At 47.6% G+C, this 25,091-nt stretch overlaps 1 protein-coding gene across 1 annotated transcript in view; it reads right to left on the bottom strand.

Moving 5' to 3' along the window:
* efcc1 (EF-hand and coiled-coil domain containing 1) overlaps positions 1 to 25,091 on the bottom strand; it is a 73,392-nt gene that overhangs the window by 32,402 nt on the left and 15,899 nt on the right. The window contains exons 3-7 of the mRNA XM_029692711.1: positions 17,434 to 17,582; positions 17,291 to 17,359; positions 17,121 to 17,187; positions 16,580 to 16,787; positions 3,494 to 3,604 (exon numbers count right to left, since the gene is read on the bottom strand). Of these exons, the coding sequence (XP_029548571.1) occupies positions 3,494 to 3,604; positions 16,580 to 16,787; positions 17,121 to 17,187; positions 17,291 to 17,359; positions 17,434 to 17,582 (604 nt within the window). The remainder of the gene's footprint in view (positions 1 to 3,493; positions 3,605 to 16,579; positions 16,788 to 17,120; positions 17,188 to 17,290; positions 17,360 to 17,433; positions 17,583 to 25,091) is intronic.

A 25,091-nucleotide genomic window follows, 5' to 3' on the forward strand; every position in this document is an offset into this window, starting at 1 on the left:
AGGAGAAGATACCCCCCCCCCCCCGACAGGGAGGTGGAGGAGAAGATACCCCCCCCGGAGAGGGAGGTGGAGGAGAAGATACCCCGGACAGGGAGGTGGAGGAGTGCATCCAGGAGACACGACTATGACAGGATTGTGCAACATTTGCCCATCATTCTTTAAAAAAAAAATTAAGTTCTGTAAAATTTTTGTTGATCATTGCTGGACAGCCATTTTGTTTGTTGATCATTGCTGGACAGCCATTTTGTTTGTTGATCATTGTTGGACAGCCATTTTGTTTATTGATCATTGCTGGACAGCCATTTTGTTTGTTGATCATTGCTGGACAGCCATTTTGTTTGTTGATCATTGTTGGACAGCCATTTTGTTTATTGATCATTGCTGGACAGCCATTTTGTTTGTTGATCATTGCTGGACAGCCATTTTCAGGTATTGCAATAGATTTTCAAGCAGATTTAAGGTGATAAGGGTAGGTAACAACACATCCGCCATGCTAATCCTCACCAAAATACGCCATGAAGAGGGCACGACAACTCATCTTCCCCTTAGGATGCTGAAAAGATTTGGCATAGGCCCTCAGATCCTCAAAAAGATCTACAGCTGCGCCATTGAAAGTATCTTGACTGGCTGCATCACCACTTGGTATGGCAACTGTTCGGCATCTGACCGCAAAGCGTGTACGGCCCAGTACATCACTGGGGCCGAAATCCCTGCCATCCAGGACATCTATACCAGGCAGTGTCAGAGGAAGCTCTACCCACGCACTCACACACACACACACACATGCATATTGGTGCCACACACACTCACACAGACACATTTCACACTCTTTCACACTCACCATATACACTGCTGCTACTCTGTTTATTATCCATCCTGATTGCCTAGTCACTTTTACCACTACCCACGTGTACAGTACATACTGTATTACCTCAACTACCTCGTACCCTTGCACATTGATTCGGTACTGGTACTCCTTGTACATTGCCTCATTACTACCTGGTACCACTGCACATTGATTCAGTACCGGTACTCCTTGTATATAGCCTCATTACTACCTCGTACCCTTGCACATTGATTCAGTACTGGTACTCCTTGTACATTGCCTCATTACTACCTGGTACCACTGCACATTGATTCAGTACCGGTACTCCTTGTATATAGCCTCATTACTACCTGGTACCACTGCACATTGATTCAGTACTGGTACTCCTTGTACATTGCTTCATTACTACCTCGTACCACTGAACATTGATTCAGTACTGGTACTCCTTGTACATAGCCTCATTACTACCTGGTACCACTGCACATTAATTCAGTACTGGTACTCCTTGTACATAGCCTCATTACTACCTCGTACCCCTGCACATTGATTCAGTACTGGTACTCCTTGTATATAGCCTCATTACTACCTGGTACCACTGCACATTGACTCAGTACCGGTACTTCTTGTATATAGCCTAGGTATTGGTTTTACTGTGTTACCATTTCCTTTTTATTTAGCAAATATAAGTTATATATTTTTAACTGCATTGTTGGGAATGGGCTCGTAAGTAAGTATTTCACTGTAAAGTCTACACCTGTTGTATTCGGCGCATGTGTTCAATAAATTTGATTTGATTTCTTAACACACTCAAACTGGTGTGCCTGGCACTTACTACCATACCCCGTTCAACGTAACTTAAATCTGTTGTCTTGCCTATTTACCCTCTGAATGGCAGTCACACACAATCCATGTCTGTTGTCTCCAGGCTTAACAATCGTTCAACCCGTCTCCTCCCCTTCGTCTACACTGATTTGAAGTGACATCAATAAGGGATCATAGCATTCACCTGGTCACTCTATGTCATGGAAAGTGCAGGTGTTCCTAATGTTTTGTACACTTAGTGTATATAACATATACTGCTCAAAAAAATAAAGGGAACACTTAAACAACACAATGTAACTCCAAGTCAATCACACTTCTGTGAAATCAAACTGTCCACTTAGGAAGCAACACTGATTGACAATACATTTGACAGGTGGAAATTATAGGCAATAAGCAAGACACCCCCAATAAAGGAGTGGTTCTGCAGGTGGAGACCACAGACCACTTCTCAGTTCCTATGCTTCCTGGCTGATGTTTTGGTCACTTTTGAATGCTGGCGGTGCTTTCACTCTAGTGGTAGCATGAGACGGAGTCTACAACCCACACAAGTAGCTCAGGTAGTGCAGCTCATCCAGGATGGCACATCAATGCAAGCTGTGGCAAGAAGGTTTGCTGTGTCTGTCAGCGTAGTGTCCAGAGCATGGAGGCGCTACCAGGAGACAGGCCAGTACATCAGGAGACGTGGAGGAGGCTGTAGGAGGGCAACAACCCAGCAGCAGGACCGCTACCTCCGCCTTTGTGCAAGGAGGAGTAGGAGGAGCACTGCCAGAACCTGCAAAATGACCTCCAGCAGGCCACAAATGTGCATGTGTCTGCTCAAATGGTCAGAAACAGACTCCATGAGGGTGGTATGAGGGCCCGACGTCCACAGGTGGGGGTTGTGCTTACAGCCCAACACCGTGCAGGACGTTTGGCATTTGCCAGAGAACACCAAGATTGGCAAATTCGCCACTGGCGCCCTGTGCTCTTCACAGATGAAAGCAGGTTCACACTGAGCACGTGACAGACGAGACAGAGTCTGGAGACGCCGTGGAGAACGTTCTGCTGCCTGCAACATCCTCCAGCATGACCGGTTTGGCGGTGGGTCAGTCATGGTGTGGGGTGGCATTTCTTTGGGGGGCCGCACAGCCCTCCATGTGCTCGCCAGAGGTAGCCTGACTGCCATTAGGTACCGAGATGAGATCCTCAGACCCCTTGTGAGACCATATGCTGGTGCGGTTGGCCCTGGGTTCCTCCTAATGCAAGACAATGCTAGACCTCATGTGGCTGGAGTGTGTCAGCAGTTCCTGCAAGAGGAAGGCATTGATGCTATGGACTGGCCCGCCCGTTCCCCAGACCTGAATCCAATTGAGCACATCTGGCACATCATGTCTCGCTCCATCCACCAACGCCACGTTGCACCACAGGCTGTCCAGGAGTTGGCGGATGCTTTAGTCCAGGTCTGGGAGGAGATCCCTCAGGAGACCATCCGCCACCTCATCAGGAGCATGCCCAGGTGTTGTAGGGAGGTCATACAGGCAGGCACGTGGAGGCCACACACACTACTGAGCCTCATTTTGACTTGTTTTAAGGACATTACATCAAAGTTGGATCAGCCTGTAGTGTGGTTTTCCACTTTAACTTTGAGTGTGACTCCAAATCCAGACCTCCATGGGTTGATAAATTGGATTTCCATTGATTATTTTTGTGTGATTTTGTTGTCAGCACATTCAACTATGTAAAGAAAAAAGTATTTAATAAGATTATTTATTTCATTCAGATCTAGGATGTGTTGTTTAAGTGTTCCCTTTATTTTTTTGAGCAGTATATATCCAACCTATAGATAACACAAAACAATGTACGTACTCTTTCTGTCTCCATCATCTGTAGTTCTGTCTCCATCATCTGTAGTTCTGTTTGTAGCAGCTCTGCCTCCTCAGCGTTCTGTTGCAACACCTGGACCAGAGTGTCCTTCATCTGGAATATACATACATTTTACATTACATAGTGTACTAATAGCTTACTAAGCACCTAGTAGAACAGCTCCTATACTACATGGCCAGGTCTGACCCAATCATGTCAAATAAAGTCTATGGTCCCACCTCACATGCAACCTAGAGTACCTACAGTATAATGCAAAACAGTACAGTACATGTCAACAACCTACAGTATAGTACAGTATATTACAGTACAGTACATGTCAACAACCTACAGTATAGTACAGTACAGTACAGTACATGTCAACAACCTACAGTACATGTCAACAACCTACAGTACAGTACAGTACATGTCAACAACCTACAGTACAGTACAGTATAGTACAGTACAAGTCAACAACCTACAGTATAGTACAGTATATTACAGTACAGTATATGTCAACAACATACAGTATAGTAAAAGTACAATATAGTACCTACAATATAGTACATGTCAACAACCTGCAGTACCTAGAGTATAGTACGTCAACAACAAAACTTCCTGTTCAGACTGCTGTTTATGTTAACCAAAGATGTTTATAACTAACCCAAGATAGACCAGAGCCTGTCATTTCCAATGAGAGCAAATTAATCATAGCGGGCAGAGTCAAGCACGAGCTAGTGAGTTCCTATTGGCGCGTTCTAGCATTTATTTGCATATTTCCGTTAGGGAACGCCTACTCTGTCAAGTGCACCTGTGCAAAACTCAATTTACCCTTGCACTCCTTCTAAACATGTGCAATGAGTAAAGTCTACAAATGCAGTCCACTCGGTTAGTTTACATTTTAGTCATTTAGCAGTTGCTCTTATCCAAAGCGACTTACAGTTAGTGTGTTTATCATAAGATACACTATATATACACAAAGGTATGTGGACTCCCCTTCAAAGGATTGGATTCTGCTATTTCAGACACACCCATTGCTGACAGGTGGAAAAATCGAGCACACAGCCATGCAATCTCCTGAGACAAACATTGGCAGTGGAATGGCCTTACTGAAGAACTGTGACTTTGAACGTGGCACCGTCATAGGATGCCACCTTTCCAACAAGTCAGTTCATCAAATATCTGCCTTTCTAGAGCTGCCCCGTTCAACTGTAAGTGCTGTTATTGTGAAGTGGAAACGTCTAGGAGCAACAACGGCTCAGCCGTGAAGTGGTAGGCCACACAAGCTCACCGAGTGCTCTATGTAGCAAGTATGTAGCATGTAAAAAATCGTCTGTCCTCGGGTTGCAACACTAACTAACAGGTTCCAAACTGATCTGGAAGTAAAATCAGCACAATAACTGTTTGACAGGAGCGTCATGAAATGAGTTTCCATGGACAAGCAGCCGCACACAAGCCTAAGATCACCATACGCAATGCCAAGCGTTGGCTGGAGTGGTGTAAAGCTTGCCGCCAATGGACTCTCACACTTCACCATCTGGCAGTCCAATGGACGAATCTGGGTTTGGTGCCAGGACAATTCTACCTGCCCCAATGCATAGTGTCAACTGGTCTTCCCTGTGGCTCAGTTGGTAGAGCATGGTGTTTGCAATGCCAGGGTGGTGTGTGCAACGCCAGGGTTGTGGGTTTGATTCCCATAGGGGGCCAGTACAAAAAATAAAAAAAATAAAAAAAATACAGCATGAAATGTATGCATTCACTACTGTAAGTTGGTCTGGATAAGAGCGTCTGCTAAATGACTAAAATGTAAAAAATATAAAGTTTGGTAGAGGAGGAATAATGGTCTGGGGCTGTTTTTCATGGTTCGGTCTAGGCCCCTTAGTTCCAGTGAAGGGATATCTTAATGCTACAGCACACAATGACATTCCAGATGATTCTTTGCTTCCAACTTTGTGGCAACAGTTTGGTGAAGCCCCTTTCATGTTTCAGCATGACAATGCCCCCATGCAGAAATGGTTTGTCGAGATCGGTGTGGAAGCACTTGACTGGCATGCACAGAACCCTGACCTCAACCCCATCGAACACCTTTGGGATGAATTGGAACATCGACTGCGAGCCAGGCCTAATCGCCCAACATCAGTGCCTCTGAGGATATCATTGACGTATACACAGACACGGTGACTGAGTTAATCAGGAAGTGTATAGGGGATGTTGTTCCCACGGTAACCAAACCAGAAACCGTGGATAGATGGCAACAACAGCGCAGATATTGCCATCTAAAAGCGCAAACCACCGCATTTAACCATGGCAAGGTAACTGGGAATATGGTTGAATACAAAGAGTGTAGTTATTCCCTCCGTAAGGCAATCAAACAACAAAATGTCAGTACAGAGAAAAAGTGGAGTCGCAATTCAACGGCTCGAAGTGTATGTGGAAGGGTCTACAGGCAATCACGGATTACAAAGGGAAAACTTCGAGGACACCGACGTCTCACTCTCTGACAACCTTCTTCGATCACTTTGAGGATAACACAGTGCCACTGACGCAGCCAGGACTGTGGGCTCTCGTTCTTCGTGGCCGACGTGAGTAAGACATTTAAGCATGATAACCCTCACAAGGATGCCGGCCCAGACCGCATCCCTAGCCGAGTCCTCAGAGCATGCGCTGGCTGGATTGTTTACGAACATATTCAATCTCTCCCTATCCCAGTCTGCTGTCCCCACTTTCTTCAAGATGTCCACCATTGTTCCTGTACCCAAGAAAGCAAAGGTAACTAAATGACTATCGCCCCGTAGCACTCAGTTCTGTCATCATGAAGTGCTTTGAGAGGCTAGTTAAGGATCATATCACCTCTACCTTACCTGACACCCTAGACACAATTCAATTTGCTTACCACCCCAATAGATCCACAGACGATGCAATCGCCATCACACTGCGCACTGCCCTATCCCATCTGGACAAGAGGAATACCTACGTAAGAATGCTGTTCACTGACTGTAGCTCAGCCTTCAACACCATAGTACCTTCCAACCTCATCATTAACTTCGGGGTCCTGGGTCTGTACTCCGCCCTGTGCAACTAGGTCCTGGACTTCCTGACTGGCTGCCCCTAGGTGGTGAATGTAGGAAACAACATCTCCACTTCGCTAATCCTCAGCACAGAGGCCCCACAAGGGTGCGTGCTCAGCCCTCTCCTTTACTCCCTATTCACCCATGACTGCGTGGCCATGCGCGCCTCCAACTCAATCATCAAGTTTGCCGACGACACAACAGTAGTAGGCCTGATTAGCAACAATGACGAGACAGCCTACAGGGAGGAGGTGAGGGCTCTGGCAGATTGGGGCCAGGAAAATAACCTCTCTCTCAACATCAAAAAAACGAAGGAGCTGATCGTAAAATTCAGGACACAGCAGAGGGAACATGCCCCTATCCACATCGACAGGACCGCAGTGGAGAAAGTGGAACGTTTTAAGTTCCTCGGCGTACACATCACTGACAATCTGAAATTGTCCATCCACACAGACAGTGTGATGAAGAAGGCACAACAGCGCCTCTTCAACCTCAGGAGGCTGAAGAAATTTGGCTTGTCCCCTAAGATCCTCACAAACTCTTGCAGATGCACAATTGAGAGCATCTTGTCACTGCCTGGTACGGCAACTGCACCGCACGCAACCGCAGGGCACTACAGAGGGTGGTGTGGTCTGACCAACTCTGCCTATAGAGCGCCCATCAAGCACTCTGAGGTTCATTGGGAATGGAGAGGGGATCACCGGAGGCACACTACCTGCCCTCCAGGACACCTACAGCACTCGATGTCACAGGAAGGCCAGAAAGATCATCAAGGACATCAACCACCTGAGCCACAGCCTGTTCACCCTGCTATCATCCAGAAGGCGGGATCAGTACAGGTGCATCAAAACTGGGGCGGAGAGACTGAAAAACAGCTTCTATCTCAAGGCCATCAGACTGTTAAAAAGTCATCACTAGCCAGGTACCACCCGGTTACGTAACCCTGCACCTTAGAGGCTGCTGCCCTATATACATAGACATGGAATCACTGGCCACTTTAGTAATGGAACACTAGTCACTTTAATAATGTTTACATACTGCTTTACTCATCTCATATGTATATAATGTATTCTATACTACTGTATTTTAGTCAATGCCACTCCGACATTGCTCGTGTTAATATTTATATCTTTCTTAATTCCGTTATTTTACTTTTAGATTTGTGTGTATTGTTGTGAATTGTTAGATACTACTGTACTGTTGGAGCTGGGAACACAAGCATTTCGCTACAACCGCAATAACATCTGCTAAATATGTGTATGTGACCAATAACATTTGATATCTGCCAGGTACGCCACCTGGGTGTCAGAAGGGGGAAGGATCATTTATTTTTTATTTAACCTTTATTTAACTAGGCAAGTCAGTTTAGAACAAATTCGTATTCACAATGCCGGCCTACCCCGGCCAAACCCGGACAATTGTGCGCCGCCCTATGGGACTCCCAATATCGGACGGTTGTGATACAGCCTGGATTTTGAACCAGGGTGTCTGTAGTGACGCCTCTAGCACTGAGATGCAGTTCCTTAGACTGCTGCGCCACTTGGTAACCCCAAAATAAGTTACGTGTAATCTGCAGAGCAGTGATAGGAGAGACCATGTGAGGATATGATGGAGCCAAGTAACTTGGTGTATAGAGGGAAGAGGAGAGAGCCGAGAACTTAGCCCTGGGGGACACCAGTAGTGAGAGTACAGACACTGATCCTCTCCAAATCAGCCTACCAGGTTGGATGCAATCCAAGAGTGTGCAAAGCCTGAGACATCCAGACCAGAGAGGGTGGAGAGAAGGATCTGATGGTTCACAGTGTCGAAGGCAGAGGATAGATATAGGAGGATGAGAACAGAGGAGAGAGAGTCAGCTTTGGCAGTGCGGAGAGCCTCTGTGACAAAGAGAAGAGGAGTCTCGGTTCAGTGACCCGTCTTGATGCCTGACTGGTTAGTGTCAAGAAGATCGTTCTGAGAGAGATAACGAAAGAGTTGATCAGAGACAGCACACTCAAGTGTTTTGGAAAGAAAATAAAGGGATACAGGTCTGTAGTTTTTGGCATCGATTGAGTCAAGGAGGGGAGTGACTCGTGCCATTTTGAAGTAAGAGGGGATGCAGCCAGTGGTCAGGAATGAATTGAGAGATGTGAGGAATTGGAGTAGGTCTCCAGACGTGGTCTGGAAAAGGGAGGAGGGGATGTGTCCGAGCAGGCAGGTGGTCGAACCTCAGACCTCAGTAGTCACAGGATTGCACCTGGAGAAAGATGGGAGAAAGAGGTAGAGGCGTAGGGTAGTTCTGTGTGAGTGGGACCAGTGGACTCAGTAGACTGAGTGAATGAAGAGCAGATGTCGTCAACCTTCTTTTCAAAGTGGTTAACAAAGTCGTCCGCAGAGAGGGAGGGGGGCATTGTTAACGTGCTATAGTTGACATATTTTAATCTGCTATAGTTGACATAGAGTGCTATAGTTGACGGGGTTAACGTGCTATAGTTGACGTGGTTAACGTGCTATAGTTGACATGGTTAACGTGCTATAGTTGACGTGCTATAGTTGACGTGGTTAACGTGCTATAGTTGACGGGGTTAACGTGCTATAGTTGACGTGCTATAGTTGACTGTCACAACATCCACAGAAGGTGGCGCCTCTCCTCGGTCGTCGTCGCCGGCCTACTAGCTGCCACCGATCTGTGTTTCAGTGTCTGTTAGTTATGTCTGTTTTGTGATTGCACCTGTTTTGTGTTTGTCATTAGTGGGGGGTATTTAGTCTGTCTGTGTTTAGCTAGGATTCGTGCGGGATTGTTCTTTGTTACGTGTGGTGTTACGTTTATTGTATAGGCATTAGGGTTGCCGGGCTGCGCCCCGTCTGTTTCTTGAGCGGAGCTTCGTTTAGTCATTTTTTGACTGTTATGCTCTCAGCCATATATGGATCTTGCCATTGGAGTATTAAATTAAGTTTGTTCCAATGGACCTCAGTCTCCTGCGCTTGACTCACTCCTTAAACTGTTCATCCCGCTCGTGACATTGACGTGGTTAACGTGCTATAGTTGACGTGGTTAACGTGCTATAGTTGACGTGGTTAACGTGCTATAGTTGATGTGGTTAACGTGCTATAGTTGACGTGGTTAACGTGCTATAGTTGACGTGGTTAACGTGCTATAGTTGACCTGGTTAACGTGCTATAGTTGACGTGGTTAACGTGCTATAGTTGACGTGGTTAACGTGCTATATTTGACATGGTTAACGTGCTATAGTTATGCGCAGCAGTGCTCATTAAACTCATTGAACTCACCTAGACTCCTTCCCTTTGTTGATTGTAAGATGGAGCAGAAGGCAGACGTTTTACGTGCCCTCAACCGATTGTGTTTTTTTGTTAATATATCGGTGTTGTTTGTAACTTATTATTTTACTATTTTTGTACATAAATGTTGCCGCTACCGTCTCTTATGACCGAAAATAACTTCTGGACATCAGGACTGTGATTACTCACCATGGACTAGCAGTTCTTTCACAACTCTGACGAGCGCGAGGCGGAGGATATACGGCTCCCTCGGGAACAGGCCCCGAGCCCCGTGATCTGAGTGAAGAGGAGACGGAGAAAGAGAGGCCGGAGAGCGGGCTGGATGCTGAGAAGTCGAAGGCGATGGAATAAACCCCCACTCCCCTCAATTCTGCTCGCAAACATGCAATCTTTAGACAATAAAATGGACGAGTTATTGGGAAGATTAAACTACCAACGGGACATTAAAAACTGTAACATCTTATGCTTCATGGAGTCATGGCTAAACGACGACAATACCAACATACAGCTGGCCGGTTATACGATGTACCTGCAGGATAGAACAGCGGCATCTGGTAAGTCAAGGGGCGGCGGTCTATGTATTTCTGTAAACAACAGCTGGTGCTCGATATCTAAGGAAGTCTCGAGCTATTGCTCGCCTGAGGTAGAGTTTCTCATGATAAGCTGCAGACCATATTACCTACCGAGAGAGTTTTCATCTGTATTCTTTATAGCTGTTTACATACCACCAGTCAAAGGCTGGCACTAAGATAGCATTGAATGAGCTGTATTCCGCCATAGGCAAACAATAAAATGCTCACCCAGAGACGGTGTTCCTAGTAGCCGGCGACTTTAATGCAGGGAAACTTAAATCAGTTTAACCAAATTTCTATCAGCATGTTAAATGTGCAACCATGGAAAATAACTCTGGACCACCTTTACTCCACACACAGAGACGCATACAAAGCTCTCCTTCGCCCTCTATTTGGCAAATATAACCATAATTCCATCCTCCTGATTCCTGCTTACAAGCAAAAATTAAAGCAGGAAGCACCAGTGACTAGATCAATAAGAAAGTGGTCAGATGAAGCAGATGCTAAGCTACAGGAATGTTTTGCTAGCACAGACTGGAATATGTTCCGGGATTCCTCAAATGACATTGAGGATTACACCACATCTATCACTGGCTTCATCAATAAGTACACCGATGACGTTGTCCCCACAGTGACCATACGTACATACCCCAACCAGAAACCATGGATTACAGGCAGCACCTGCACTGAGCTGAAGGCTAGAGCTGCCGCTTTCAAAGAGCGGGACTCTAACCCGGAAGCTTATAAGAAATCCCGCTATGCCCTCCAACGAACCATCAAACAGGCAAAGCGTCAATACAGGACTAAGATCGAGTCGTACTTCACCGGCTCTGATGCTTGTCGGATGTGGCAGGGCCTGCAAACCATTACAGACTACAAAGGGAAGCACAGCTCAGAGCTGCCCAGTGACACAAGCCTACCGGACGAGCTAAACTACTTCTATGCTCGCTTCGAGGCAAATGACACTGAAACATGCATGAGAACACCAGCTGTACCGGAAGACTGTGCGATCACCCTCTCCGCAGCCGATGTGAGTATGACCTTTAGACAGGTCAACATTCACAAGGCCGCTGGGCCAGACGGATTACCAGGACGTGTACTCAAAACATGCGCTGACCAACTAGCAAGTGTCTTCAGACATTTTCAACCTCTCCCTGTCCGAGTCTGTAATACCAACATGTTTTAAGCAGACCACTATAGTGCCTGTGCCCAAGAACACTAAGGTAACCTGCCTAAATGACTACTGACCAGTAGCACTCACGTTTGTAGCCATGAAGAGCTTTGAAAGGCTGGTCATGGCTCACATCAACACCATCATCCCAATTTGCATACCGCCCCAACAGATCCACAGATGATGCAGTCTCTATTGCACTCCACCCTGCCCTTTCCCACCTGGACAAAAGGAACACCTACAGTATGTGAGAATGCTATTCATAAACAACAGCTCAGTGTTCAACAACATAGTGCCCTCAAAGCTCATCAATAAGCTAAGGACCTTGGGACAAAACACCTCCCTCTGCAACTGGATCCTGGATTTCCTGATGGGCTGCCCCCAGGTGGTAAAGGTAGGCAACACATCCGCCACGCTGATCCTCAACACAGGGGCCCCTCAGGGGTGCGTGCTCATTCCCCTCCTGTACTCCCTGGCCAGGCACGACTCCAACACCATCATTACATTTGCAGATGACACAACAGTGGTAGGCCTGATCACTGACAACAATGAGACAGCCTATAGGGAGGAGGTCAGAGACCTGGCCATGTGGTGCCAGGACAACAACCTCTCCCTCAACGTGATCAAGACAAAGGAGATGATTGTGGACTACAGGAAAAAGAGTTCCGAGCATGCCCCCATTATCATCGATGGGGCTGCAGTGGAGCAGGTTGAGAGCTTCAAGTTCCTTGGTGTCCACATCACCAACAAACTAACATGGACCAAGCACACCATGACAGTCGTGAAGCGACATGACAAAACCTATTCCCCTTCGGGAGACTGAAAAGATTTGGCATGGGTCCTCAGATCCTTTAAAGGTTCTACAGCTGCACCATCAAGAGCATCCTGACTGGTTGCATCACTGCCTGCTATGGCAACAGCTCGGCCTCCGACCGCAAGGCACTACAGAGGGTAGTGCGAATGACCCAGTACATCACTGGGGCCAAGCTTCCTGCCATCCAGAACCTCTATACCAGGTGGTGTGAGATGAAGGCCCTAAAAATTGTCAAAGACTCCAGCCATCCTAGTCATAGACTGTTCTCTCTGCTACCACACGGCAAACGGTATCGGAGTGCCAAGTCTAGGTCCAAGAGGCTTCTAAACAGCTTCTACCCCCAAGCCATAAGACTCCTGAACATCTAATCAAATGGCTACCCAGACTATTTGCATTGCCCCCCCTCCCCTCTCCACACCACTGCCACTCTCTGTTGTCATCTCTGCATAGTCACTTTAATTAACTCTACCTACATTTACATAGTGCCTCAATTAACCGGTGCTCCAGCACATTGACTCTGTACTGGCACCCCCCTGTAAATATTGTTAATTTTTACTGCTGCTCTTTATTTACTTGATGCTTTTATCTCTTATCCGTATTTTTTTAAACTGCACTGTTGGTTAGGGGCTCGTAAGTAAGCATTTCACTGTAAGGTCTACATCTGTTGTATTCGGTGCATGTGACTAATAAAATGTGATTTGATTTGATTGCCCCGTCTATAACTGTCTGCTCCCCTGCATTGATGTCGTTATGTTTTCTGGTCCAGACGCTGTCCTGTTCCGTTCCATGTCCATTGATAATTAAATGTTCACTCCCTGTACCTGCTTCTCATCTCCACCAGCATCTATCCTTACAAAAACTTGATCTAGAGCTGGCCTGCTAGGCCAAACTGAGCAATCGGTGGAGAAGGGCCTTGGTCAGGGAGTTGACCAAGAACACGATGGTCACTCTGACAGAGCTCCAGAGTTCCTCTGTGGAGATGGGAGAACCCTCCAGAAGGACAACCACCAATCAGTCCTTTATTGTAGAGTGGCCAGATGGAAGCCGCTCCTCAGTAAAAGGCACATGACAGTCCTCTTGGAGTGTGCCAAGATTGAACTCTTTGGCCTGAATGCCAAGCGTCACTCGGGAGGCCCATAGTTGACATAGTTAGCATGCTATAGTTGACATCGTTAACTATGTCAATTGTAGCAGATTAACTATCTCATCTATAGCATGTTAACTATGTCAACTATAGCACATTAACTATGTCAACTATAGCAAGTTATCTATAGCCAATTAACTACGTCAACTATAGCAAATTAACTATGCAAACAATAGCAGATTAACTATGTCAAAAATATCTCATGAACTATGTCAACTATAGCCAATTAACTATGTCAACTATAGCCAATTAACTACGTCAACTATAGCGAGTTAACTATAGCACGTTAACTATAGCCAATTAACTACGTCAACATAGCAAATTAAGGATGTCAATCATAACACGTTAACCACGTCAACTATAGCACGTTAACCACGTCAACTATAGCACGTTAACCACGTCAACTATAGCACGTTAACCAGGTCAACTATAGTTGACGTGCTATAGTTGACGTGCTATAGTTGACGTGCTATAGTTGACGTGCTATAGTTGACGTGCTATAGTTGACGTGGTTAACATGCTATAGTTGACGTGGTTAACGTGCTATAGTTGACATGGTTAACTTGCTATAGTTGACGTGGTTAACGTGCTGTAGTTGACGTGCTATAGTTGACGTGCTATAGTTGACGTGCTATAGTTGACGTGCTATAGTTGACGTGGTTAACGTGCTATAGTTGACGTGGTTAACGTGCTATAGTTGACGTGGTTAACGTGCTATAGTTGACGTGGTTAACGTGCTATAGTTGACGTGGTTAACGTGCTATAGTTGACGTGGTTAACGTGCTATAGTTGACGTGGTTAACGTGCTATAGTCGACGTGGTTAACGTGCTATAGTTAGCCTCCAACTGCTCTTAAATACAAGTAAAACTAAATGCATGTTCTTCAACCGATCACTGCCCACACCTGCCCGCCCGTCCAGCATCACTACTCTGGACGGTTCTGACTTAGAATACGTGGACAACTACAAATACCTAGGTGTCTGGTTAGACTGTAAACTCTCCTTCCAGACTCACAATAAGCATCTCCAATCCAAAATTAAATCTAGAATTGGCTTCCTATTTCGCAACAAAGCATCCTTCACTCATGCTGCCAAACATACCCTCGTAAAACTGACCATCCTACCGATCCTCGACTTCGGCGATGTCATTTACAAAATAGCCTCCAATAGACTGGATGCAGTCTATCACAGTGCCATCCGTTTTGTCACCAAAGCCCCATATACTACCCACCACTGCGACCTGTATGCTCTCGTTGGCTGGCCCACGCTTCATACTCGTCGCCAAACCCACTGGCTCCAGGTCATCTACAAGACCCTGCTAGGTAAAGTCCCCCCTTATCTCCGTTCACTGGTCACCATAGCAGCACACACCTGTAGCACACGCTCCAGCAGGTATATCTCTCCGGTCACCCCCAAAGCCAACTACCTCTTCCCCTACTGTATTTATTTATTTTGCTCCTTTGCACCCCATTATTTCTATTTCTACTTTGCACTTTCTTCCACTGCAAATCTACCATTCCAGTGTTTTACTTGGTATATTGTATTTACTTTGCCACCATGGCCTTTTTTGCCTTTACCTCCCTTATCTCACCTCATTTGCTCACATTGTATATAGACTTATTTTTCTACTGTATTATTGACTGTATGTTTGTTTTACTCCATGTGTAACTCTGTGTTGTTGTTTGTGTCAAACTGCTATGCTTTATCTTGGCCAGGTCGCAATTGTAAATGAGAACTTGTTCTCAACTTGCCTACCTGGTTAAATAAAGGTGAAATAAAAATAATTTAAAAAAAAACTATAGCAGATTAAATCTGTGAATTTTAGCACTGAACTTGTTCTTAAAAAGTGGTCACCACTCACAGCAGATGGTTAACATAAACAGAAGTTTAGGGTTGTTGCCTGTAGGTACTATAGACCTCAGAGATCAAATGTAAAGAACGCCTCATTCTCTCCAACATGTTGGGTGAAAACTCCAACAGGCTCTAACCAGCAGGAATTATTCTGCTCTAGCTAAGTGCTTTGAAGGGTGTTTCTGTGGTCAACACACACAGAGAACCAGCTGTATGCTTCAGTCAGGGTGGCTCAGTTCACTACTGGCTGGGGTTAGGGATGGGGTTTAAGGCTCAGGCTGGGAGGCTGAGTCTGGGTGGCTGAGTGCGGGTCTGAGGCTGGGTGGCTGGGAGCTGGGCTGAGGTCAGGTGGCTGAGGGCTGGGAGCTGGGCTGAGGTTGGGAGCTGGGTGGCTGGGAGCTGGGTGGCTGGGAGCTGGGTGGCTGAGAACTGGGCTGAGGCTGAGAGCTGGGTGGCTGAGAGCTGGGCTGAGGCTGAGAGCTGGGTGGCTGAGAGCTGGGCTGAGGCTGAGAGCTGGGTGGCTGGGAGCTGGGTGGCTGGGAGCTGGGCTGAGAGCTGGGTGGCTGAGAGCTGGGCTGAGGTTGAGAGCTGGGTGGCTGAGAGCTGGGTGGCTGAGAGCTGGGTGGCTGAGAGCTGGGTGGCTGAGAACTGGGCTGAGGTTGGGAGCTGGGTGGCTGAGAACTGGGCTGAGGTTGGGAGCTGGGTGGCTGGGAGCTGGGTGGCTGAGAACTGGGCTGAGGTTGGGAGCTGGGTGGCTGAGAGCTGGGTGGCTGAGAGCTGGGCTGAGGCTGGAGCTTGGTGCTATTTGGAAGGAGGGCTGTGCCACTCTCTGCAGTCTTCTCCTCTTTGAAGCCCTGGTCTTTCATATCAACCTCCAGCAGGCTGCTCAGTTCCCAGTCTTTCATATCAACCTCCAGCAGGCTGTTCAGTTCCCAGTCTTTCATATCAACCTCCAGCAGGCTGTTCAGTTCCCAGTCTTTGCCTCCTCCTCTAGTCTTTAATACATTTTACACTAGAACCAACAGTCCTCAGAATGATGACTGAATGAACTGAGAGTGAAAACATAATGTAGGCCGTGTTTTGGTTGTTCACGTCGGTGGCTCCAGTTGTACCAGGGGAGCTCACCACACATGTTCTGCTTTGAGTGTGTGTACGTGCACGTGTGTGTACGTGCACGTGTGTGTGTGTGTGTACCTGGCCCATGTCCATCTGTAACTGTTGTGCCTGGGTCTCCTTCTGCTCCAACTCTTTATTCAGCCTCGTCACCTTCTCTAAGAGCTCTACCACCGCACTCCTCCTCTCCCCACTCCTCTCCTCCTCCTCTCCTCCTCTCCTGCTCTCCTCACTCCTCCTGAAACCACTGAAGTGGGACAGCAGTTTCTTCATAGCCTTGTCATCACACCTAAGGGACAGGAGAGACAGAGGCAAGTCAATTATACAGGTTATGGTCCCCATTTTTCACATAAACATGTGTGTGAGAGGCTAATGCGTATGGGTGTGTGTGTGTGTGTGTACCTATGTGTGAGTGTGTGTGACTGTGTGTGTGTGTGCGTGTGTGCATTATCCTGTGTGTGTGCATTATCCTGTGTGTGTGCATTATCCTGCGTGTGTGTGTGTGTGTGTGCATTATCCTGTGTGTGTGCATTATCCTGTGTGTGTGTGTGTGTGTGTGTGTGTGTGTGTGTGTGTGTGTGTGTGTGTGCACTATCCTGTGTGTGTGCATTTTCCTGTGTACCTGTCTCCGCAGCAGGACAGTCTAGTGAGGATCCTCTTCCCTTCGTCCACCTGTCTCTGTTGTTCACCTGTCCCCAACACACACATCAACATATTAATACATACACATTTAACACATGTTCATGTGAAAAGCCATCACGAACATTGCACACACACTAAACCTGTTCTCACCTGTCCACTTTTCCTCGTCATCGTCTGACGCTGCCTGGCCTTCTACTGACCGGAACAACTGCTCCTGACCTGGAGGAGAGAACACACACATTAACACACACACATACGTCAGGAAAACAAACAAACCCCTTGTGGTGTCTTACTGTTATCTGGAGTGGTCTCAGAGCGGCCGGTGGGGGACCGGCGGTCCTGTTGGTTGTCTAGGCAACACCTCTGGACTGGTCCGCAGGCTCCGCCCACCTGCTTATTTGCCCTTGTGCACCCTGAGAGCTGTAGTTTAGACACCTCCGACCTGGGAGAAAACAGTCAAAGAGATATATATATACAGAACAAAAATATAAATGCAACAATTTCTAAGATTTTACTGAGTTACAATTCATATAAGTAAATCAGTCAATTGAAATAAATTCATTAGGCCCTAATCTATGGATTTCACATGACTGGGAATATAGATACGCATCTGTTGGTCACAGATAACTTTAAAAAGAGGTAGGGGTAAGGATCAGAAAACCAGTCGGTATCTGGTGTGACCACCATTTGCCTCATGCAGCGCGACACATCTCCTTCACATAGAGTTGATCAGGATGTTGATTGTGGCCTGTGGAATGTTGTCCCACTCCTCTTCAATGGCTGTGTGAAGTTGCTGGATATTGGAGGGAACTGGAAACACGCTGTTTTATACGTCGATCCAGAGCATCCCGAACATGCTCAATGGGTGACATGTCTGATGAGTATACAGGCCATGGAAGAACTGGGACATTTTCAGCTTCCAGGAATTGTGCACAGATCCTTGTGACATGGGTCCGTGCATTATCATGCTGAAACATGAGGTGATGGCGACGGATGAAGGGCACGACAATGGGCCTCAGGATCTTGTCACAATATCTCATTCAAATTGCCATCAATAAAATGTCATTGTGTTTGTTGTCCATTGCTTATGCCTGCCCCATACCATAACCCCACCACCACCATGAGGCACTCTGTTCACAACGATGATATCGGCAAACCACTCGCTCACACGACGCCATACATGCCGTCTGCCATCTGCCCGGTACAGTTGAAACCGGAATTAATCTGTGAAGAGCACAATTCTCCAGCGTGCCAGTAGCCATCGAAGGTGAGCATTTGCCCACTGAAGTCAGTTACGACGCCAAACTACATTCAGGTCAAGACCCTGGTGAGGACAACGAGCACAGAGATGAGCTTCCCTGAGACAGTTTCTGACAGTTTGTGTGTGAAATTCTTCGGTTGTGTAAACCCACAGTTTCATCAGCTGTCCGGGTGGCTGATCTCAGACCATCCTGCAGGTGAAGAAGACAGATGTGGAGGTCCTGGGCTGGCGTGGTTACACGTGGTCTGTGGTTGTGAGGCAGATTGGACGTACTGACAAATTCTCTAAAACGATGTTGGAGGAGGCTTATGGTAGAGAAATTAACATTCATGGACATTCCTGCAGTCAGCATGCCAGTTGCACGCTCCCCCAAAACTCTGTAGCATTGTGTTGTGTGACAAAACAGCACATTGCACCTGTGTAATGATCATGCTGTTTAATCAGCTTCTTGATATGCCACACCTGTCAGGTAATGCTCACTAACAGGGATGTGAACAGATTTTAGAGAAAAAAAAAACGTTTTGTGCGTATGGAACATTTCTGGGATCTTTTATTTCAGTTCATAAAACATGGGACCAATACTTTACGTGTTACGTTTCTATTTTTGTTCAGTGTAAATATACACAGTGTAAATATATTCTGATTCTATTGCCACTTAGAATCAGGCTAGTACGTGCAGCTAAACATGGAGCCATGGACCACCAAAGTCCCATTAGCATCTGCAGCTAAACAGATCTCCATGGAGCCATGGACCACCAAAGGCCCATTAGCATCTGCAGCTAAACATGGAGCCATGGACCACCAAAGGCCCATTAGCATCTGCAGCTAAACATGGAGCCATGGACCACCAAAGGCTCATTAGCATCTGCAGCTAAACAGATCTCCATGGAGCCATGGACCACCACAGGCCCATTAGCATCTGCAGCTAAACAGATCTCCATGGAGCCATGGACCACCAAAGGCCCATTAGCATCTGCAGCTAAACAGATCTCCATGGAGCCATGGACCACCACAGGCCCATTAGCATCTGCAGCTAAACAGATCTCCATGGAGCCATGGACCACCAAAGGCCCATTAGCATCTGCAGCTAAACAGATCTCCATGGAGCCATGGACCACCAAAGGCCCATTAGCATCTGCAGCTTAACAGATCTCCATGGAGCCATGGACTTGCCACAGGCCCATTAGCATCTGCAGCTAAACAGATCTCCATGGAGCCATGGACCACCAAAGGCCCATTAGTATCTGCAGCTAAACAGATCTCCATGGAGCCATGGACCACCAAAGGCCCATTAGCATCTGCAGCTTAACAGATCTCCATGGAGCCATGGACCACCAAAGGCCCATTAGCATCTGCAGCTAAACAGATCTCCATGGAGCCATGGACTTGCCACAGGCCCATTGGGCACAGTGAAGGACAAAACATATACATTTTTCTTATACAGAACAAGAGCTCCATATACATGACACAATCAATCCAAGACATTGCCTGACATCAAAGAGGTTATTCTGTAACATGAGCATCTACAATCACCATAATCATTTTAATGGAGCTGTGATATAGTTAGCTCTTTATAGGGGGTGCCTGTGATATAGCTAGCTAGTTGATCTGGGCGGAGTACTATAATTGGAAAAAGGTTTTCATCTTTAGTTGAAGGCGTTTTAGAAATTGTCAGCTAGAATAGTTTTGCTGAGGAAGGCTGAGAGTTGGGAGGTAAAAAACAATGACATGAACTGGATCAAACTGAAAACCAGGAGAACACAAAGACAACATGGTGGTCAATCCAACCGTCCATAAGGCTCTGTTTTAGTCTAACATGGAAACAACTTATCCAGCTAACAACCATTTAAACATCTAGTTGTTTTTCTTTACATTTAAACTCCAAATTCAAAGTGTCTTATTCAGAACACATTCCCACTACAGTTCTCTAGCAATCAGTCATTCAGCATTTATTTAAACTTCCAGTTCTTTCTCTTTCTCTCTCTCTCTCCTTCTGTCTAGTGTTCTGTGTCGGAGGAAATCCGATACGGGGCTTGGGAGAATCACTGTAAGCGTTTCCAGATGTCAACGTCCTGCCGCGTGTGTGTGTGTGTCGGTGGGTGTGCATGGATGTGTCTTGCCAAGAACAAAATCAGAGAAAGCTGTTTCTCAGAAGCTTGGATATGCAGCCTCCAGCCTGTAACACAGCCAGACAGTTACCCAGCAAGCCAGTAACCCAGCCAGACAGTTACCCAGCCATCCAGCCTGTAACACGGCCAGACATTTACCCAGCCAGCCGGTTACCCAGCCAGCCAGTTACCCAGACAGCCTGTAACACAGCAAGACAGTTATCCAGCCAGCCTGTAACCCAGCCAGACAGTTACCCAGCCAGCCAGCCTGTAACCCAGCCAAACTGCCAGACAGTTACCCAGCCAGCCAGTAAGCCAACCAGCTAGTTACCCAGCCAGACAGCATGTACCACAGCCAGACAGGTACCCAGCCGGCCAGCCTGTAACCCAGCCAAAAAGCCAGACAGTTACCCAGCCAGTTACCCAGCCAGACAGCATGTACCACAGCCAGACAGGTACCCAGCCGGCCAGCCTGTAACCCAGCCAAAAAGCCAGACAGTTACCCAGCCAGCCAGCCAGCCTGTAACACAGCCAGACAGTTACCCAGCCAGCCAGCCTGTAACAGAGCCAGACAGCACGACAGTAACCCAAGCCAGACAGTTACCCAGCCAGCCAGCAACACAGACAGACAGACAGTTACCCAGCCAGCCTATAACACAGCCAGACAGTTACCCAGCCAGCCAGCAACACAGACAGACAGACAGTTACCCAGCCAGCCTAAAACACAGCCAGACAGTTACCCAGCCAGCCAGCCAGTAACACAGCCAGACAGTTACCCAGCCAGTCAGCCGGTAACCCAGCCAGCCAGTTACCCAGCCAGCCAGCAACACAGACAGCCAGCAGCACAGACAGCCAGCCAGTTACCCAGCCAGCCAGCCAGCCAGCCAGTAACCCAACCAGCTAGTTACCCAGCCAGCCAGTAACCCAGCCAGACAGTTACCCAGCCAGCCAGACAGTTACCCAGCCAAACAGACAGTTACCCAGCCAAACAGACAGTTACCCAGCCAAACAGACAGTTACCCAGCCAGCCAGACAGTTACCCAGCCAAACAGACAGTTACCCAGCCAGCCAGCAACACAGCCAGACAGTTACCCAGCTAGCCAGACAGTAACCCAGCCAGCCAGTTACCCAGCCAGCCAGCAACACAGACAGCCAGCAGCACAGCCAGCCAGCCAGCCAGTTACCCAGCCAGCCAGCCAGTAACCCAGCCAGACGGTTACCCAGCCAGCCAGCTAGCCAGTAACCCAGCAAGACAGCCAGACAGTTACCTCGCCTGCCAGCCAGTAACACAGCACGCCAGGCAGTAACCCAGAAAGTAACCCAGCCAGCTAGACAGTTACCCAGCCAACCAGCAACACAGCCAGACAGTTACCCAGCTAGCCAGACAGTAACCCAGCCAGCCAGTTACCCAGCCAGCCAGCAACACAGACAGCAGCAGCACAGACAGCCAGCCAGCCAGTTACCCAGCCAGTAACCCAGCCAGCCAGCTAGCCAGTAACCCAGCCAGCCAGCTAGCCAGTAACCCAGCAAGACAGCCAGACAGTTACCTCGCCTGCCAGCCAGTAACACAGCACGCCAGGCAGTAACCCAGAAAGTAACCCAGCCAGCTAGGCAGTTACCCAGCCAGCCAGCCAGTAACACAGGCAAATAGCCATACAGTTACCCAGCCAGCCAGTAATCCAGCCAAACAGCCAGGCAGTTACCCAGCCTGCCAGATCAATCATTCAGCATTTATTCAAATGTTCCAGTTCTTTCTCTTTCTCTCGCTCTCTCCTTTCATCTGGTATTCTGTGTCAGAGGAAATTTGATAGGGGAGCTGGGAGAATCACTGTAAGCGTTTCCAGATGTCAACGTCCTGCTGCGTGTGTGTGTGTGTGTGTGTGTGTGTGTGTGTGTGTGTGTGTGTGTGTGTGTGTGTGTGTGTGTGTGTGTGTGTGTGTGTGCATATATGTGTCTTGCCAAGAAGAAAATCAGAGAAAGCAGTTTCTCAGCAGCTTGGCTATGCAACCTCCAGTCTGTAACATAGCCAGACAGTTACCCAACCATCCAGCCAGCCAGCCTGTAACCCAGCCAGACAGTTACCCAGCCAGCCAGCCTGTAACAGGGCCAGACAGTTACCCAACCATCCAGCCAGCCAGCCTGTAACCCAGCCAGACAGTTACCCAGCCAGCCAGCCTGTAACAGGGCCAGACAGTTACCCAACCATCCAGCCAGCCAGCCTGTAATCCAGCCAGACAGTTACCCAGCCAACCAGCGAGTAACCCAGCCAGACAGTTACCCAGCCAGCCAGCCAGCCAGCCTGTAACCCAGCCAGACAGTTACCCAGCCAACCAGCGAGTAACCCAGCCAGACAGTTACCCAGCCAGCCAGCCTGTAATAGGGCCAGACAGTTACCCAGCCAGCCAGCCTGTAACAGGGCCAGACAGTTACCCAGCCAGCCAACCTGTAACAGGGCCAGACAGTTACTCAGCCAACCAGTGAGTAACCCAGCCAGACAGTTACCCTGCCAGCCACCAACACAACCAGACAGTTACCCAGCCAGTAACCCAGACAGCCAGCATGTAACATTACTTACCTATTGTTCACCTAATATATTTTTTGCATTATTGGTTAGAGCCTTAAGTAAGCATTTCACTGTAAGGTTACCCTGCCAGCCACCAACACAACCAGACAGTTACACAGCCAGCATGTAACACATTATTTCTTTACTTACCTATTGTTCACCTAATACATTTTTTGCACTGGTTAGAGCCTGTTGTATTTGGTGCACGTGACAAATACACTTTGATTTGAAAGACAGTTACTCAGCCTGTAACACAGCCAGACAGTGACCCAGAAAGTAGACCAGCCAGCTAGATGGTTACATAGCCAGCACTAGGATTACTTACACTTATATCCTGTTTGCACCAGGCTGACTCTATGCTGTAGGATCAGCCACAGTACAGCCACAGGCTTCAGGTTATATCCTGTTTGCACCAGGCTGACTCTATGCTGTAGGATCAGCCACAGTACAGCCACAGGCTTCAGGTTGTATCCTGTTTGAACCTGGCTGACTCTATGCTGTAGGATCAGCCACAGTACAGCCACAGGCTTCAGGTTATATCCTGTTTGCACCAGGCTGACTCTATGCTGTAGGATCAGCCACAGTACAGCCACAGGCTTCAGGTTGTATCCTGTTGGAACCAGGCTGACTCTATACTGTGGGATCAACTAGGGAAAGTTGTAGAACTGAATGCATTCAACTGAAATGTGTCTTCCAGATTTAACCCAACCCATCTGAATCGGAGAGGTGCGGGGGGCTGCCTTATTCGACATCCACGTCTTCGGCACCCGGGGAACAGTGGGTTAACTGCCTTACTCAGGGCCCGGGGAACAGTGGGTTAACTGCCTTACTCAGGGCCCGGGGAACAGTGGGTTAACTGCCTTGCTTAGATGCAGAACGACAGACTTTTACCTTGTCAGCCACTAGGCTACCTGCCGCCCCTACACTCTAACCACTAGGCTACCTGCCGCCCCTACACTCTAACCACTAGGCTACCTGCCGCCCCTACACTCTAACCACTAGGCTACCTGCCGCCCCTCCACTCTAACCACTAGGCTACCTGCCGCCCCTACACTCTAACCACTAGGCTACCTGCCGCCCCTACACTCTAACCACTAGGCTACCTGCCGCCCCTACACTCTAACCACTAGGCTACCTGCCGCCCCTCCACTCTAACCACTAGGCTACCTGCCGCCCCTCCACTCTAACCACTAGGCTACCTGCCGCCCCTACATTCTAACCACTAGGCTACCTGCCGCCCCTACTGTATAGGGTTATATCCTGTTGGAACCAGGCTGACTGTACGCTGTAGGATCAACTACAGTTGAAGTTGACTCTGTGGATATAAAACATTTTAATGTGTAGTTTAGAGCTAGGACTCTGTGGATATAAAACATTTTAATGTGTAGTTTAGAGCTAGGACTCTGTGGATATAAAACAGAGTCATGTGTAGTTTAGAGCTAGGACTCTGTGGGTATAAAACAGGTCGTGTGTAGTTTAGAGCTAGGGCTCTGTGGATATAAAACAGAGTCATGTGGAGTTTAGAGCTAGGGCTCTGTGGGTATAAAAGAGAGTCGTGTGTAGTTTAGAGCTAGGGCTCTGTGGATATAAAACAGAGTCATGTGTAGTTTAGAGCTAGGACTCTGTGGGTATAAAACAGGTCGTGTGTAGTTTAGAGCTAGGGCTCTGTGGATATAAAACAGATTCATGTGTAGTTTAGAGCTAGGGCTCTGTGGGTATAAAAGAGAGTCGTGTGTAGTTTAGAGCTAGGGCTCTGTGGATATAAAACAGAGTCATGTGTAGTTTAGAGCTAGGGCTCTGTGGATATAAAACAGAGTCGTGTAGTTTAGAGCTAGGGCTCTGTGGATATAAAACAGAGTCATGTAGTTTAGAGCTAGGACTCTGTGGGTATAAAACAGGTCGTGTAGTTTAGAGCTAGGGCTCTGTGGATATAAAACAGAGTCGTGTGTAGTTTAGAGCTAGGGCTCTGTGGATATAAAACAGAGTCATGTGTAGTTTAGAGCTAGGGCTCTGTGGATA

Source organism: Salmo trutta, chromosome 16 (genome assembly GCF_901001165.1).
Source record: "Salmo trutta chromosome 16, fSalTru1.1, whole genome shotgun sequence".
NCBI classification, from domain to species: Eukaryota; Metazoa; Chordata; class Actinopteri; order Salmoniformes; family Salmonidae; genus Salmo; species Salmo trutta.